General features: G+C 50.1%; 3 protein-coding genes and 1 non-coding gene across 5 annotated transcripts; 2 read left to right on the plus strand and 2 right to left on the minus strand.

Moving 5' to 3' along the window:
• Positions 1-354: 354 nt before the first annotated feature.
• Positions 355-4,745, plus strand: LOC112894562 (probable LRR receptor-like serine/threonine-protein kinase At1g67720). Of its 2 annotated transcripts, none has more exons than XM_025962312.1 (10): positions 355-702; positions 835-2,035; positions 2,170-2,241; positions 2,355-2,423; positions 2,523-2,594; positions 2,750-2,818; positions 2,963-3,123; positions 3,231-3,686; positions 3,842-4,025; positions 4,122-4,745. In XM_025962312.1, exons 1-10 carry the CDS (start codon positions 633-635, stop codon positions 4,642-4,644), a joined length of 2,877 nt encoding a protein of 958 aa, XP_025818097.1. In that variant the 5' UTR covers positions 355-632; the 3' UTR covers positions 4,645-4,745. The 2 variants fall into 2 exon arrangements, with proteins under 2 accessions (XP_025818097.1, XP_025818096.1); XM_025962311.1 differs by having other exon boundaries at positions 359-702; positions 3,225-3,686.
• Positions 4,746-4,883: 138 nt separating this feature from the next.
• On the plus strand, positions 4,884-6,209 carry LOC112894563 (GATA transcription factor 15-like). Its single transcript, XM_025962313.1, has 2 exons — positions 4,884-5,346; positions 5,442-6,209. The coding sequence occupies exons 1-2, from the start codon at positions 5,194-5,196 to the stop codon at positions 5,871-5,873; spliced, it is 585 nt and encodes a 194-aa protein (XP_025818098.1). The 5' UTR covers positions 4,884-5,193; the 3' UTR covers positions 5,874-6,209.
• Positions 6,210-6,809: 600 nt separating this feature from the next.
• On the minus strand, positions 6,810-10,311 carry LOC112892181 (protein NETWORKED 2D-like). Its single transcript, XM_025959297.1, has 3 exons — positions 10,218-10,311; positions 8,390-9,655; positions 6,810-8,350 (listed from the first exon to the last, which is right to left on the minus strand). Exons 1-3 carry the CDS (start codon positions 10,309-10,311, stop codon positions 6,810-6,812), a joined length of 2,901 nt encoding a protein of 966 aa, XP_025815082.1.
• Positions 10,312-12,750: 2,439 nt separating this feature from the next.
• On the minus strand, positions 12,751-12,824 carry TRNAR-UCG. The gene has a single exon. It is a non-coding gene; the product is annotated as a tRNA-Arg (tRNA).
• Positions 12,825-13,650: the final 826 nt, after the last annotated feature.

Consider the following 13,650-nt stretch of genomic DNA (forward strand, 5'->3'; position numbering starts at 1 on the left):
GGCGTCAAGATCTGAACCAACTTTGCTCTTGCTTAATGTTCAAGACGCAACTAAAAATTAGCTTTCTGCAGTGGGCGGTCTGATGGTGACGGGAGCGAGAATTAGCATCGAATTCATCCAGTTTATTTTGCATTTCATCCAGCAGGCAGCAGCAGCCCATGATGGGAAACGGTTCCTCTCTGCAGAGGTGCCTGTTGGACTGGAGGGAGCCCACCCCCCACAGCTAGCTTCAGCTTTACAGTGAGAGGGTCGGTCGGTCCTCCCCTGGCTCTGGCTGGCTGGCCCGATCTGGGCGCCTTTTCCCCTTCTTTCTCTCTCTCTCTCTCTCTCTCTCTCTCTCTCTCTCTCTCTGCGTTCTCACTCTACTACCGCACTGGCGGGTGGCGGCACACTCTCTCACTGTCCAGCGGCAACTCCTGCCAGTGCCTCTCACTGTCTGTCTCTTCTAGTCTTTCTACCTCCCCGCCTCCCCTTTCCTCCTCGCTCCTAGTAGTTCGTTCTCGATCAGCCGCTAAGAAATTACTTAGCCGCTAAGAATTGCAATTTCAGTTCCATCCATGGACGACGGTTTTTAATTTAGCAGCAGCCAACCTATAGGTGGAGCCTAAGCTGGCAGCTGCAGCTCCTCCGGCATGGCCACATCTCTTCTCTTGGTCGCCCTCCTCGTCTTCTTCTTCGCCGCCGCCGCTGCGCAGATGCCAGGTGAGTTCTCTTCATCTATTCATCCATCCATGTGCCAATATGTCATGTGGTTGCGTCGCATTGGTGATTTGATGAATGGGATATCTATCATCTATCATCGACGGTAAGTATTAAGCCGGCCGGCCGCTGCAGGTTTCGTCAGCATCGACTGCGGCGGCTCCGCAAACTACACGGACGAGCTGGGCCTGCTGTGGACGGGCGACGCCGGGTGGTTCCCCTTCGGCGAGACGGCCACCATCGCCGTGCCGTCGGAGAAGCGCACGCAGTACTCCACGGTGCGCTACTTCCCCACCGCCTCGTCCTCGCCGGCGACCGCCAGCAGCACCACCAAGCACTGCTACACGCTCCCCGTCCGCACCCGCACCCGCTACCTCGTCCGCGCCACCTTCCTCTACGGCAACTTCGACAGCAGCAACGTCTTCCCGGAGTTCGACCTCTACCTGGGGGCCTCCCGCTGGTCCACCATCGTCATCTACGATGACGCCAAGGTGGTCACCCGCGAGGCCGTCGTGCTCGCCGCCGCGCCCGCCCTCAGCGTCTGCCTCTCCAACGCCACCACGGGCCAGCCCTTCATCTCCACGCTCGAGCTCCGCCAGCTCAACGGCTCCCTCTACTACACCGACTACGAGGCCGACGCCTTCCTCGGCCTGTCCGCCAGGATCAACTTCGGGGCGCCCACCGCCGAGCCGATCAGGTACCCCGACGACCCGTACGACAGGATCTGGGAGTCCGACATGGTCAGGAGGGCCAACTACCTGGTCGACGTCGCGCCCGGCACCGTCAACGTTTCCACCGACAGGCCCGTGCTCGCGGCCTCCAGCGAGAGGCCGCCGCAGAAGGTGATGCAGACGGCGGTGGTGGGCTCGCTCGGGGAGCTCACCTACCGGCTCAACCTCAACGGCTTCCCCGGCAACGGCTGGGCCTTCTCCTACTTGGCCGAGATCGAGGAGTTCGTGGTCCCTGAGACGCGCAAGTTCAAGCTCTTCATCCCCGGCCTGCCGGACGTGAGCAAGCCCACGGTGGACATCGGCGAGAACGCGCCGGGGAAGTACCGGCTGTACGAGCCGGGCTTCTTCAACATCACGCTGCCGTTCGTGCTGTCCTTCGCGTTCCGCAAGACCAACGACTCGTCCAAGGGCCCCATCCTGAACGCCTTCGAGATATACAAGTACATCCACATCGAGCTCGGCTCCCCGGATGCTCCGGTGATGGCAGGCCTGGCGTCGCGTTACCCTTTGGCCGAGTGGGCAATGGAAGGCGGCGATCCCTGCCTCCCTTCGCCGTGGTCGTGGGTGAGATGCACTTCAGAAGCACAACCCAGAGTCATTTCCATGTATGTACTGTAGCTGCTTAATTTCATGCATTTAATTCAGCTCGATTGATGGATCCATATATACTACTAACCTTGTTGCTTACTTGATTTATTATTTGCTCTGCCTGTGATCCATCCATCCGTCGATCGAGCAGAAATCTTTCAGGAAAGAACTTGACGGGCAACGTGCCGCCGGAAGTAGGGGCCTTGCCATGCTTAGCAGAGATGTAAGCTATCTACTCCTAGCTAGTAGCTCTTGCTAGCTAGCATTCAACAGTACAGTTCATCATTGACCCTTGATAGATAAGATTAATCCATCATTAATTTCCTTTCCTTGCAGCGGACTTGCTAATAACATGCTGACGGGCCCAATCCCTGACCTCAGTGGCTCGCCCAACCTATCCATCATGTGAGATGAGTTTCAGTTCGCTTCGCTCGCTTATTAGTGTACACATTACATGCATGATAGATGCATCATGACTGATGGCCTTTTCTCGCTAAAATGCAGTCATCTGGAGAACAATCAACTGACCGGAAATGTTCCTTCATACTTTGGCAGCTTGCCAAAACTGAGCGAGCTGTAAGTCCTACATACTCCTACCTGCAGTTCCGTCCGCTAGCTAAGCTGAATGAAACACTTTACTACTTACTAGTGTATATACTGTATACAATACATTCCAAAATTGCTATTCCATTTCCTTCAATTCTCACTCACCTAAAATATATACAATGCAGGTACCTTCAAAACAACAAGCTGTCTGGATCCGTACCCAGGGCTCTGCTAAGTCGAAGCATTTTTTTCAAGTGCATGTCCTTTCCTTTACTCATTTATTTATTTACCTATTTATTTATCTATCTATCTATTTATAATAGAACAGAATATGTAGTTGCTCTCCCTCCATCTGATCTAGCTAAGAGAGAAATTAAAAAAGGACTGCACATTTTCAGCTACTCCGGGAACATGCATCTTGGAATAGGGACCCAAGAGAAGACGAAGCATGTAACCATCATTGTATCTGCTCTGCTTGGAGCATCCTTGCTGCTTGCAGCCGCTCTATGTTGCTACATGCTGACGCGCAGGACGACCACTAAGAAACAACACTCCGAAGGTCAGAATTTGTAATTGCATCGTCTTTCGATCTTCGGTGTTGTTCTTTCTGAATTCTGATAGATAGACCATTACTATATATGTAATTCCTCTGCGGAGCAGGAGCAGATGACGGCCATGATTTTACAAAGAAAAACAAGAGGAACAAGTTGCAGAACAACAACCCAATAAGCTCGCAGCCCCGCGAAATCGCCACCGAGACTGCTCATCCCTACGGGTTATCTGAGCTGGAGGTGGCGACCAACAACTTCGCCAGCAGGATCGGCTCCGGGGGGTTCGGGATCGTGTACTACGGGAAGCTGAGTGATGGAAAGGAGATTGCAGTGAAGGTGCCTACCAACGACTCGTACCAGGGGAAGAAGCAGTTCAGAAACGAGGTGTCTTTGCTCTCAAGGATCCACCACAGGAACCTCGTGGCGTTCCTGGGCTATTGCCATGAGGATGGGAGAAACATTCTGGTCTACGAGTTCATGCACAACGGAACCCTCAAAGAGCACCTGCATGGACGCGACAAGCACATTAGCTGGATCAAGCGGCTTGAGATTGCAGAGGATGCGGCCAAAGGTCAGTCGGTCGATCAGTAGCCATGCATCATTATATTCAGCTTTATTTATGATTATGATTGATATATATATATATATATATATATATATATATATATATATATACGCGGCATAGATCAAACAATGCAAACTATATATGCCCCTATATACATGCAGGGATCGAGTACCTCCACACTGGATGCACGCCATCCATCATCCACAGAGACATCAAGACGAGCAACATCCTTCTTGACAAGCACATGCGAGCCAAGGTGTCCGACTTCGGGCTGTCCAAGTTCGCCGCCGAGGAGTCTCACGCGTCCACCAACGTGAGAGGGACACTAGGCTACCTGGACCCGCAGTGAGTGAACGAAGCCGACTTCTTGTATATGTATATACGTATATGTATACGATATCTGTATATACTACGCGCATCGATCATCCCCCATGCATGCAGGTACTACACCTCCCAGCAGCTGACCGAGAAGAGCGACATGTACAGCTTCGGCATCATCCTTTTGGAGCTCATCTCTGGCCGGCCTCCCATCTCCACCATCTCCTTCGGGGAGCACTTCCGCAACATCGGGCCCTGGGCCAAGTTCTACTACGAAAGCGGCGACATCGAGGCCATCATCGACCCCTCCGTCTCCGTACCCGGCGGGTACCAGGACGTGCAGTCCATCTGGAAGATCGCGGAGGCCGCGGTGCGGTGCATCGACACGGAGCCCCGGAAGCGGCCGTGCATGCCGGAGGTGGTGAAGGAGATCCAGGACGCCATGGCGCTCGAGACGTCGTCGGAGACCATGATGAGGGGAGGCGGCGGGTGCCCCTTCTCCCCTGCGGCGGCGAGCGTCAGGTCCGGCGGGACCATGAGGTCGCACGACATGGTCATGGACAACCTGCTGCTCATGGACGACGACGACGACTCCACCTCCTTCTCCGGCTCCGTCAGCAAGCTCAAGTATCCGGAGCTGCGCTAGCTAGCCTAGCTGCGTTTGCCAATTATTTCTTCTTCTTCTTCTTTTGAGCGGCACAATTTTAGTTCATTTTTTGCCTGATTGCCAGCCAGCGGTTGCTGTAATACACGACCCGACCCGACCCGACCAATGAAGCCATACATTCCTTTTTTAAAAAAAAAAACCTCGAAATCCTCTGGAGGCCCAGGCCCAGGCCCAAAACCAGCAGCAGCGAAAGCAAGGCAAGAACTGGGCCGGGGCGATTCCGAGCCCAAGTCGCCAGCCAGGGGCATTCCGGTCAATTCACACATGAGCGGACGCGGGCGTTAGGGTTCCATCCTGGCCTGCCGCCACCCCCCCGACTAAGAAGACATAGACATTATCCTGACCCGACCATCACCGCTAACTCGCGAGCTGCCTAAAACCCTTGCTCTCCCCGCCCCGCCCCGCCCAGCTTCTGCTTCTCCCGCGGAGCTCAAGCACCACGCCTCCTCCTCCTCATCCTCACGCGGCGGCGGCGGATCGTCTCGTTGGAGGATCGGATCAGCGATCGCATCGCGCCTGCTGCTTTCCATGGGGATGGGGATGGAGATGGAGACCGATCCCAATACTTCTTCCCCCTCGGCCGACGACGCCACCGCCACCGCCTCCGGCGAGACCAAGGCCTGCGCCGACTGCCACACCACCAAGACTCCGCTCTGGCGCGGAGGGCCCGAGGGACCCAAGGTCTGGCCTGGATCCATCATCAATATTGCATTCCTTGCTGTTTATTTGTAGGGGTTTAATTAGGCAAAGGCTTGATCCGATCTGTTGAATCGCAGTCCCTCTGCAACGCCTGCGGCATCCGCTACCGCAAGAGGAGGAGACAGGCCCTCGGCCTCGACGCCGCCGCCGACACGCAGCAAGATCAACAGCAGCCGAAAAGGAAGGCCGCCGATCCGCCGGAGGATCACCAGCAGCACAAGGCCGCCGATCCGCAGGAGGACCAGCAGCAGCCGAAGAAGAAGGCCGCCGCCGCCAGCAGCAGCACCACCACCACCATCACCACCAAGAAAGAGAAAGAGAGAGAGAAAGACAAGGACAAGAAGAGAAAGGATCGGCAAGTCACCGTGGAGCTCCGCGTGGTGGGTTTCGGCAAGGAGGTGATGCTCAAGCAGCGCCGCCAGATGCGCCGCAAGAAGTGCATGAGCGAGGAGGAGAGGGCGGCCGTCCTCCTCATGGCGCTGTCGTCGGGCGTCATCTACGCCTCATGATTCCATCCATCCAAATTCCAAGGGGAGAGGCGGGAGGTGGTGCCGTGCCTTTGAGTTGCAGCAGATCGTCCACCTGCTGCGTGCTATCCTTTGTGTTTTCCTGCCTCGCTCTCCTCTCTCCCCCCTCCGCAGTCACTAGTTAGTGGGAGCCGAAGCTGAACAACATCCCAATAATCCTTCCTGTACTAGCTTAGCCCATGGATCTGTAATGCTCTAGTAGCAAGCAAGTATCCCATTCATGTAACAATTGTGTTTTAGGGGAGCATGACCTGACCCAGCAGTAACAATGGTCATTGGTGTTTGTGCAGTGGACGGACACATGGCTGTTTTTGCTCACCCCTGCTGATGTTGACCTTGCATCAACTTGGCAAGTTTTGACTGAAATTGTTGCCCTGCTGGGTCAGTCAGCATCATCAAATTACATATCAGTTTCCCCTCTTCTGGAAATTGGATGGTGCCCTTCCTTTGCGATGATTCTGCTCGTGCGGTTTCCTGACAAGTGCAATCCCCCTCCTCTGCACTCGAATCGTAGCCGTAGCAAGTACTAGACTAGCTAGTTCTAGGAAGGAACTGTCTGTCACCTCCCCAGGCAAGTTATATAATGCTTGCCCAAACGGGAAGCCCTGCCTGGTTGCTGCCTTCTTTTTTCCAGCTATCATAGATGTATGCTCGTTTTCTGTGATTCTGACAGCCCAAATCAGGTAATGTTTTCTTTGATGATGAATGACATAAGAAAATCACAGAATATATAATCTGTGCTGCTAAATTTATATTTTTGCTTTATTTATTCCAGGTAAGTAGATTCCACACACGACAGCCAGCACAGCATGCACATGACTGAATCCATTGACCTCGAACGTAGAGGAAATATAATTACATTTGCTTAGCAACTGAACTGGGCGCCAAATTAGACGATGTAGAATAGCTGCTAGCTAGCTACCTTGGCAACTTGACAAGAAACTTCATCTCCGCCTGCTGCTTCTGGAGCACCGGCGTGACGCGGGCGAGCAGAGACGTCTTCTTGTTCTTGGTCGGGAAGAGGAACGACTGCAGCGGCACCGCCTTGGACTTGTTGGACGGCGGGCGCCCCATGTTGCCGCCATGGGCGGAGGAGCTCGAGTCCTCGTAGTCGTCGGCGCCGTGCGTCGGCTGCGCCGGCAAGCTGACGCTCCGGTGCAGCTTGGCCAGCGCCTGCTCCACCTCCGCCTGGAGCCCCTTGACGTGGTCCAGCCCCGCCTGCAGCTCGTCCGACACCCTGTTGTTCTCCTGCTGCATGTTGAGGACCTCCCCCTGGAACTTGCCGGCCTGGTACCACGTGAAATGGGCCGCCGCCGCGTCCGCCTCCGTCTCCAGCGCCGCCGTGATCTCCTCCTGGATGTCGCATAGCGAGGTGAACCTGCACTGGAGCTCCCCGCGCAGCATCGCGTTCTGCTCCGACCACACCTGCAGCTCCGTCTTGAAGGCCCTCAGCTGCTTCTCCGTCGAGCCGTCCTGCTTGGCTGCATCCTCGTTGTTGATCAGCTGCAGCTTCCTCTGCAGGCCCTCGTGCTTGCTCTGGAACTCCTGCACCCGCTGCAGGGACGAGCTGAACTTCATCCAGAACTCGAGGTTCTCATCCAGGAGCGTGTCAATGTCCCTCCTGAACTTCTCTTCCAGAGGCGACGCGTTCTCCGCCGCAGCAACAGCCGGCAGCCTCAGGTCCTCCAGGTTGAAGGGCGCCCCGCCGCCTTGCTGATGATCAGCTGCTGCTGGGTCGCCACCGGCCCCTTCATGCGGCTGGATGGTGGAGCTCATCCTTATCAGCCTCGAGAGGGAGGAGACGCTGGGTCGCCTCTGGTGGAGAGACGAGTAGCTCGGGGTCCTCCTGTGACCCCGGCGGGAGTAGATCCCCCTGCATGAACCCTCACTGCCTGCTCCTCCTTCCCCTGCGGAGCTCGCCATCTCCTCGCGGAGTGAGCGGATCTCCTTGAGGCACTCCTGGTTCGTCTTTTCCATTTCCGCAAGCCTTCTCTTGGCGTCCTTGTAGTCCTCCAGGAGTGAAGTGTACTCGCCTAGGAGCACCTTCTCCTTGTCTTCCAGGCTATCTGCGAGCCTCTCCTGCAGCTTCATCATGTCAGTAGCTGATGAAGACGAATCTACGACGACCTTGCTGCCCATCTCTTCCTGCGGCTGCCCATCGTAGCCGCCTCCAAGGTTGTCCGACGAAATGTGACGAAGGCGTGCCAACAATGAACCCCTCTCACGTGAGCTCTTGTCCTGTCCGACGTCTACTTGTTGCTGCTCGCTGCTGCTGTTGGTGCTACCGGATGACTCATCAGTAGTGCCCGCCACAACAAGTGCATCACCATCAGGTTCCTCCGGCTTGACATCTGGCCCGGCATTATTGTCAGCGGCGTGGGGTTCTTCGGCAATCTGCTGAGGCTTCACGTCGTCCTCACAGTGCTCACTTGATGATACTGGCTCTGTCGACTCAACTGCTGGTGGTGCTTCATGGGTCGTTTCTGCAGATGCCGAACCAGTGTGTTGCTCTTGCTCACAAACCGGCGATAGCAGCAAGTCTGATAGATCGCTGAATCTGCTTATTGCTTCTACGAAATTGGAACGGATTGTGCTTTCGTCCTTGTGGAAGGAGCTTTCAAGAGCCTGAACTCTGAAAAGGTCCTCTTCTACTTGTCTGAGCTTCTCATTCAGTTCACTTGATCCACTGTCCGCCGCTGTATTCTCGTCGTCCAGGCTCTTCAGGGAATTCTCCAGCTCAGTGTTTTCCCGACAGAGTCGATCTATCTGGGAGGTTTGTGATGAAACCATGAGCTCCAAGTCAACCACGTTGTTGACAAGCTCATCAATTCTCTCTGTGACTTCTGCCATGGAGATGTTGCAGTCCTTCTCAAAGTGTTCCTTGATCTTGTCAATAACGGCCTGCGTTTCTATAGCACCTTGTTTCAGATGGTATACATCCTCCATCTCTTCGCCGTGGCTCTTCCGTGTGTTTTTGTCAGACAGATCCAGAGGATCCGGTAGAGATTTGCCATGTTTCTTCATTATAGCCTCGAGCTTCTCTCTGAAAACCTTGACTCTTTCCGACTCTCCCACTGCTTGCTCCGCAGAGGCCATCCGCTGTTCTTGCAGTTTGATAATAGTGTCTTCACAGGACTTGAGTGCGGTTGCTGTCATCAAGGCTCTGGCTTCATCGTCTTCGATCACCGCGCTCTCGTCAAACTTATCTTGGAAGTGGCAAACCTGTTCCTGCATTTCGTTGATTTCCTTCTCAAGGTCCCAGTACTTTGCGATGCCGCTCTCGTAGGAGCTTTTGATAAATTCTTTCTCAGTCTGCATGACGAGTATAGATTTCTGTAGCCTGCTGATCTCTTCCCCTGCGTTCTCCTTGTTGATTGGAGGCGCCGAGGTACTATTCTTTGCTTCCCCACCCATTGATCCACCATGTTCTCCCTTTTTCTTCTTCATCAATCCATCAACAGTTGACTTGTGGATTTTGCGTGGATCAACTGGGGTGAATGCCTTTGGGATGTTATCATCCTCCTCTTCCAGCATTGCGTACTGGACCTGGTCAGGAAAGGCAGTGGCGATGGTGTGGTTTGCTTTGTGCAGCTCCCCTGACATGATATCATACCGGTCTGCCAGAGCCCTGTATGCCCGATATACTTCTTCCACCTGAGTGATCACCTCAGGTCGCCTCTTGTAGTACATCTCTGCTCTCTTTGAAAAGGAATCAGCCTCCTCCCCAAGGAGCAAGAGCATGCACTTAACCCTGTGTTCCATATCTGCAAATTTTTAAAGTATTTAAAGTACTGTTGTTAGGCTCATACCTGAATATACATACATATATAACTGTACAGACATTAGAAGTTGGAAACAAATGCTGGTAAATTTCATATCTGGCTCTGTGGGGGTAGGGCAGGAAAATTGCAGGAACTAGAAGTCAGCTGCATCGCATCGGGCTCATCATCTTCAAACAAGCCCTCCAGCCCTCAAATTTGCTAATATACTTATAACTCAACCACAGGCAAGGAATGGATGGCATGGATAGGAGAGTAAGTTGGCACCACCGGACGCAGATTTGCCCAGAAAGGTAAAAATGAATGCATACTAATTTGGAGATGTTCTCCATTCATTCTATTCTGAAATGACAATGTTGGCAATGCAAAAGCAACAATCACATAGATGGGAAGCTGCGTATAATTCACGGATCATGGTTGAAGAATCCACTATTCGATCTCATTTTCCTCAACATGAAAACTTAACTTGTGTAAAAAGATTGGATGGAACAACATTGAGCGCATAGGAAAGTGTCCAATACAAAAGATGAAAACAATAGATGATTACCTTGGAGGTGGTTGTCGAGCCATTTTGACTGTTTGGTGCGGATGTGGCTTGCCCACCACCATGAATACGCATTGCTCGCCGCCCGCTGCAGCATCCTGTCTCTTCCTCCTTCACCCTGTCTGAAATCCAATCTAGCAGCATTAATCTTTTCTTGACGTGATAATTACCATGCAAGAGAAGAGAGGCTGGAGACAAAGGGAGCAAGAAAGGAGGAGGGGGGAGAGGTCATTGTGAGGCTAATAGCCAAGTCCTTTCCTTGCAGATACACGACAATGGCTAAAGATAGCAAGGATGGTGAGAGGTTAAAGGAAAGGAGAACAGAACACAGCAGAGGCACAAGGAAGGTCATACAGCAGGACTTCCCTTCCTTCACCTGTCAAAGAGCTACTAGGCATCGCCCTGTGGATGAGAGCACTATGAATTGCTTAAAGTCTCACAATAGTTCGCAACCCATGCACGAGCACTTTACAAAACACGGAGCTCGCCAACGAGTAGATCTTTAGCCATCTCTTTTGAATTAAGGGATGCAGGGTCATTAGAAATTTCAAGGTGCTGCAAAAGAAGAGGAAAATCAAAACCATATTCCTAAGCAGGTGAGCATGGGATAGGGTATGCATGCATAGCACCTAATATAACTTACACTATTACAAACTCATCTTAATTCATGTCCAAGATTTAACCACAAGTGTTGTATTTAAACATTTATATATGCAAGCAATAGCAAATGCATAGAACCATCCTCGATGATATGTTTAGGTCAAGCAACACTACCTGCATGTACAAGTCACTTTAAACATCTAAGTACAGAGAACAAACTACAAGCATAACGCACCACATGGGGCACTTGGCCCCTACAAACATATTGGTGTGTTGCAAAATACTCAAAGATTACATACATGTGAATCTGAAACAATTATGTGAGACAAATGGTTTCCTGAACCAGATAGATTTCTATAAGAGAGGTCTCAATTTATTTTCCAGGATGATTTCCTACATTATACTATACCTGGAACATATATGCTAAGTTGTATATTTACCTTTGCAAAATATAAGAAATATACCGGCTGCATTTCTTTTATTTTGTCTCGAACATGCAGGAGAGCTGCGTATTATTGCATTAATAGAAATAAAAAAGACTGGCCGCATTCTTTTGCATATCTTCTTGCAATGTTTTACAGGTGGATGGTCGGACCTTATGTGCATCAAACACCATCAGTTGCTATTTTTGGATAAATAGTGTGAGCATCCCACTATTAAATGAAGCATAGACCCCGACAAAATGCAAAAGCTACAACATATCATGTAGTATATGATGAATATGTCATTCTGAATTCTCAATATAAACTCCTCAGGAACCCTTAGCATTTTGAACCTAGAAATTGGGCTCTAGCAATTAAGAGGCTTGATAGCGAAGAACGACAAAAGCAAACAAAGAAACTAAATCCGACGTGTAGCCATCACGTTGCCGCCGTTCTTCATCGTCGTCGTCGCGATCAGGGAGATCTAATAAAAGGTAAGGCAAGCAAGAGTAAGCAGCAGCAGCGACGGAACGAGCAAGCAGGTAGGTAGTAGAAGGGAGACTAGTATACTGTACTCTACTGCTGACCATCCTTCTTCGTCGATGGTTAATATCCTCCTCGTTGATGAAGGCCTGGCCTAACCCACGTTGATTTTGATCCGAGTTTATAAAAAAAAAGTACACCAACTACACATGTTATGGCGTAACATCTCACCTTAAAAATACAATTTCTTCCTGGTTACTTCATCGACAGAGGCTAAGCAAGAACTCTTGGCTTATTAATTACTGCAACATGCATGCCTTTCTGTTCAAAAGAGGAAATATGTTTCCATCTCTTCGTCTCTTGTCAACGAAACTCTAGTTTGTGGTCCTCCATTAGCCTTGATCTTGGTGCCTGCTTAATTCTGATGATGTTGAGTGTCTTTGGTTGGCCAACCCCATCCAGGAACAGGAACCCACAAAATGACCATGATTCTGACTTGCATCCTTTGGAACATATAGAAATACATGAATACAAAGTTTTCAGACATGAGGACGAAACAAACACTCCGATTTCAAGACGATACCACGATGATCTAGACATCTAGTGTTATATGGTCAAATAGATGTAGTAATCCCTTTGGACAAAGGGAAGCTGATAGATTGGAGTAATTTTTTTTCCTTTTAGCTAAGCTTCCTTGTCCTTTCAATGTTTTTTTTCCTTTTTTTAGCTGGACTTCCCTGGTTGGATACACTATCAAGATATATCATATGGTGACTTTGATGTTGTAGATATCAATATATTTCTGCATGAGCTTGTTCAAAATTAGAAAATGCTAAAATATTTTACACTTTCAAATTCAGGAAGTAAATAACTTTACCACTCACATTTGCAAGCATCCAGCTAGGTTTTATATCTGCAAAAATTAATAGGAAATATGTGATACTACTATCATGTTGCAAATCGAAAACAGAAATACTGTACTGCTATTGGATGAAATGAGCCGGGAAAAAAATAAAACTAAAACAAAAAGACGACCACAGTGGGAGTCGAACCCACGACCTTCTGATCCGAAGTCAGACGCGCTAATCCACTGCGCTATGCGGTCTCTTAGTGGAGAGATATGGTCAGTGTGGCCTACTTAATGCCTCAGCCACCCTGTTTATAATTGAGATCTGCTTTCCCAGTCTCTGCTTTGTTAGGATGAATATCCATAGCCTCCTAGTGTGTTTATTAATTACTTCCACGTAGATACATACTCCTAGGCCGCGAACAGTAATAGAAACTAGCCTGCTAACATAATATTGCCATGAACAATCCAATCTCAACAAAAATTTGCTCCATTTTTATACCTTCTAGGTACCTTTGTTTTAACTACTACTATTATGTCTTGGAAGCTCATCAATTAAATTTAGAGGAGCCATCCTTTTTTAAACATGTGTGTTGGTTCACATGAATGGACAAGACATATCGAAAGATCCATTCCTAGGAGTTTTTGTTTAAGGTCACATTGGATGGAACCTTGCCCAAATGTACTGATCCGTTAGAACAAGCATTCCTAATGTTCAATCTTTCCCCTCCCACGAATTGTCACCATTTAGAATCAACCACCAACTTTCTAAATATTACTATAATAAATTTGTAAAACTAGAATAATCATCATGATTATATCTACCACTACTAAGAACATATGCAAGCTAGTAAATATGCATAATAATAAATCAAAGCAAAGACAAGGATCATAAAATATAAGGATCGATTCACCTCATATGTACATAACCTCTGATGAAGATAAGGCTTGGCTCTTGAATACTTCCATGGCTTCGCCTCGCAAGGACGGCCATGGTGGCTAGGATCTAGTGTAAGTCATCTCTTAGACAAACGCTAAAGACGTGGAGCTATCCTTAGCTCTCTCTAGGTGTGTATCCCTTGGT

The sequence above is a fragment of the Panicum hallii genome, chromosome 5 (assembly GCF_002211085.1).
Source record: "Panicum hallii strain FIL2 chromosome 5, PHallii_v3.1, whole genome shotgun sequence".
NCBI classification, from domain to species: domain Eukaryota; kingdom Viridiplantae; phylum Streptophyta; class Magnoliopsida; order Poales; family Poaceae; genus Panicum; species Panicum hallii.

Excerpts from the sequence above, each read along its gene's own strand:
- LOC112892181 (XM_025959297.1), bottom strand. The coding sequence starts at position 10,311 with ATGCTGCAGCGGGCGGCGAGCAATGCGTATTCATGGTGGTGGGCAAGC. Across the intron at positions 9,656-10,217 it reads GCTCGACAACCACCTCCAAG|ATATGGAACACAGGGTTAAG; the intron begins GTAATCATCTAT and ends AAAAATTTGCAG. Across the intron at positions 8,351-8,389 it reads TGAGCAAGAGCAACACACTG|CAGTTGAGTCGACAGAGCCA; the intron begins GTTCGGCATCTG and ends AAGCACCACCAG.
- LOC112894562 (XM_025962311.1), top strand. The coding sequence starts at position 633 with ATGGCCACATCTCTTCTCTTGGTCGCCCTCCTCGTCTTCTTCTTCGCC. Across the intron at positions 2,036-2,169 it reads CAACCCAGAGTCATTTCCAT|AAATCTTTCAGGAAAGAACT; the intron begins GTATGTACTGTA and ends TCGATCGAGCAG. Across the intron at positions 2,242-2,354 it reads TTGCCATGCTTAGCAGAGAT|CGGACTTGCTAATAACATGC; the intron begins GTAAGCTATCTA and ends CTTTCCTTGCAG.
- LOC112894563 (XM_025962313.1), top strand. The coding sequence starts at position 5,194 with ATGGGGATGGGGATGGAGATGGAGACCGATCCCAATACTTCTTCCCCC. Across the intron at positions 5,347-5,441 it reads GAGGGCCCGAGGGACCCAAG|TCCCTCTGCAACGCCTGCGG; the intron begins GTCTGGCCTGGA and ends GTTGAATCGCAG.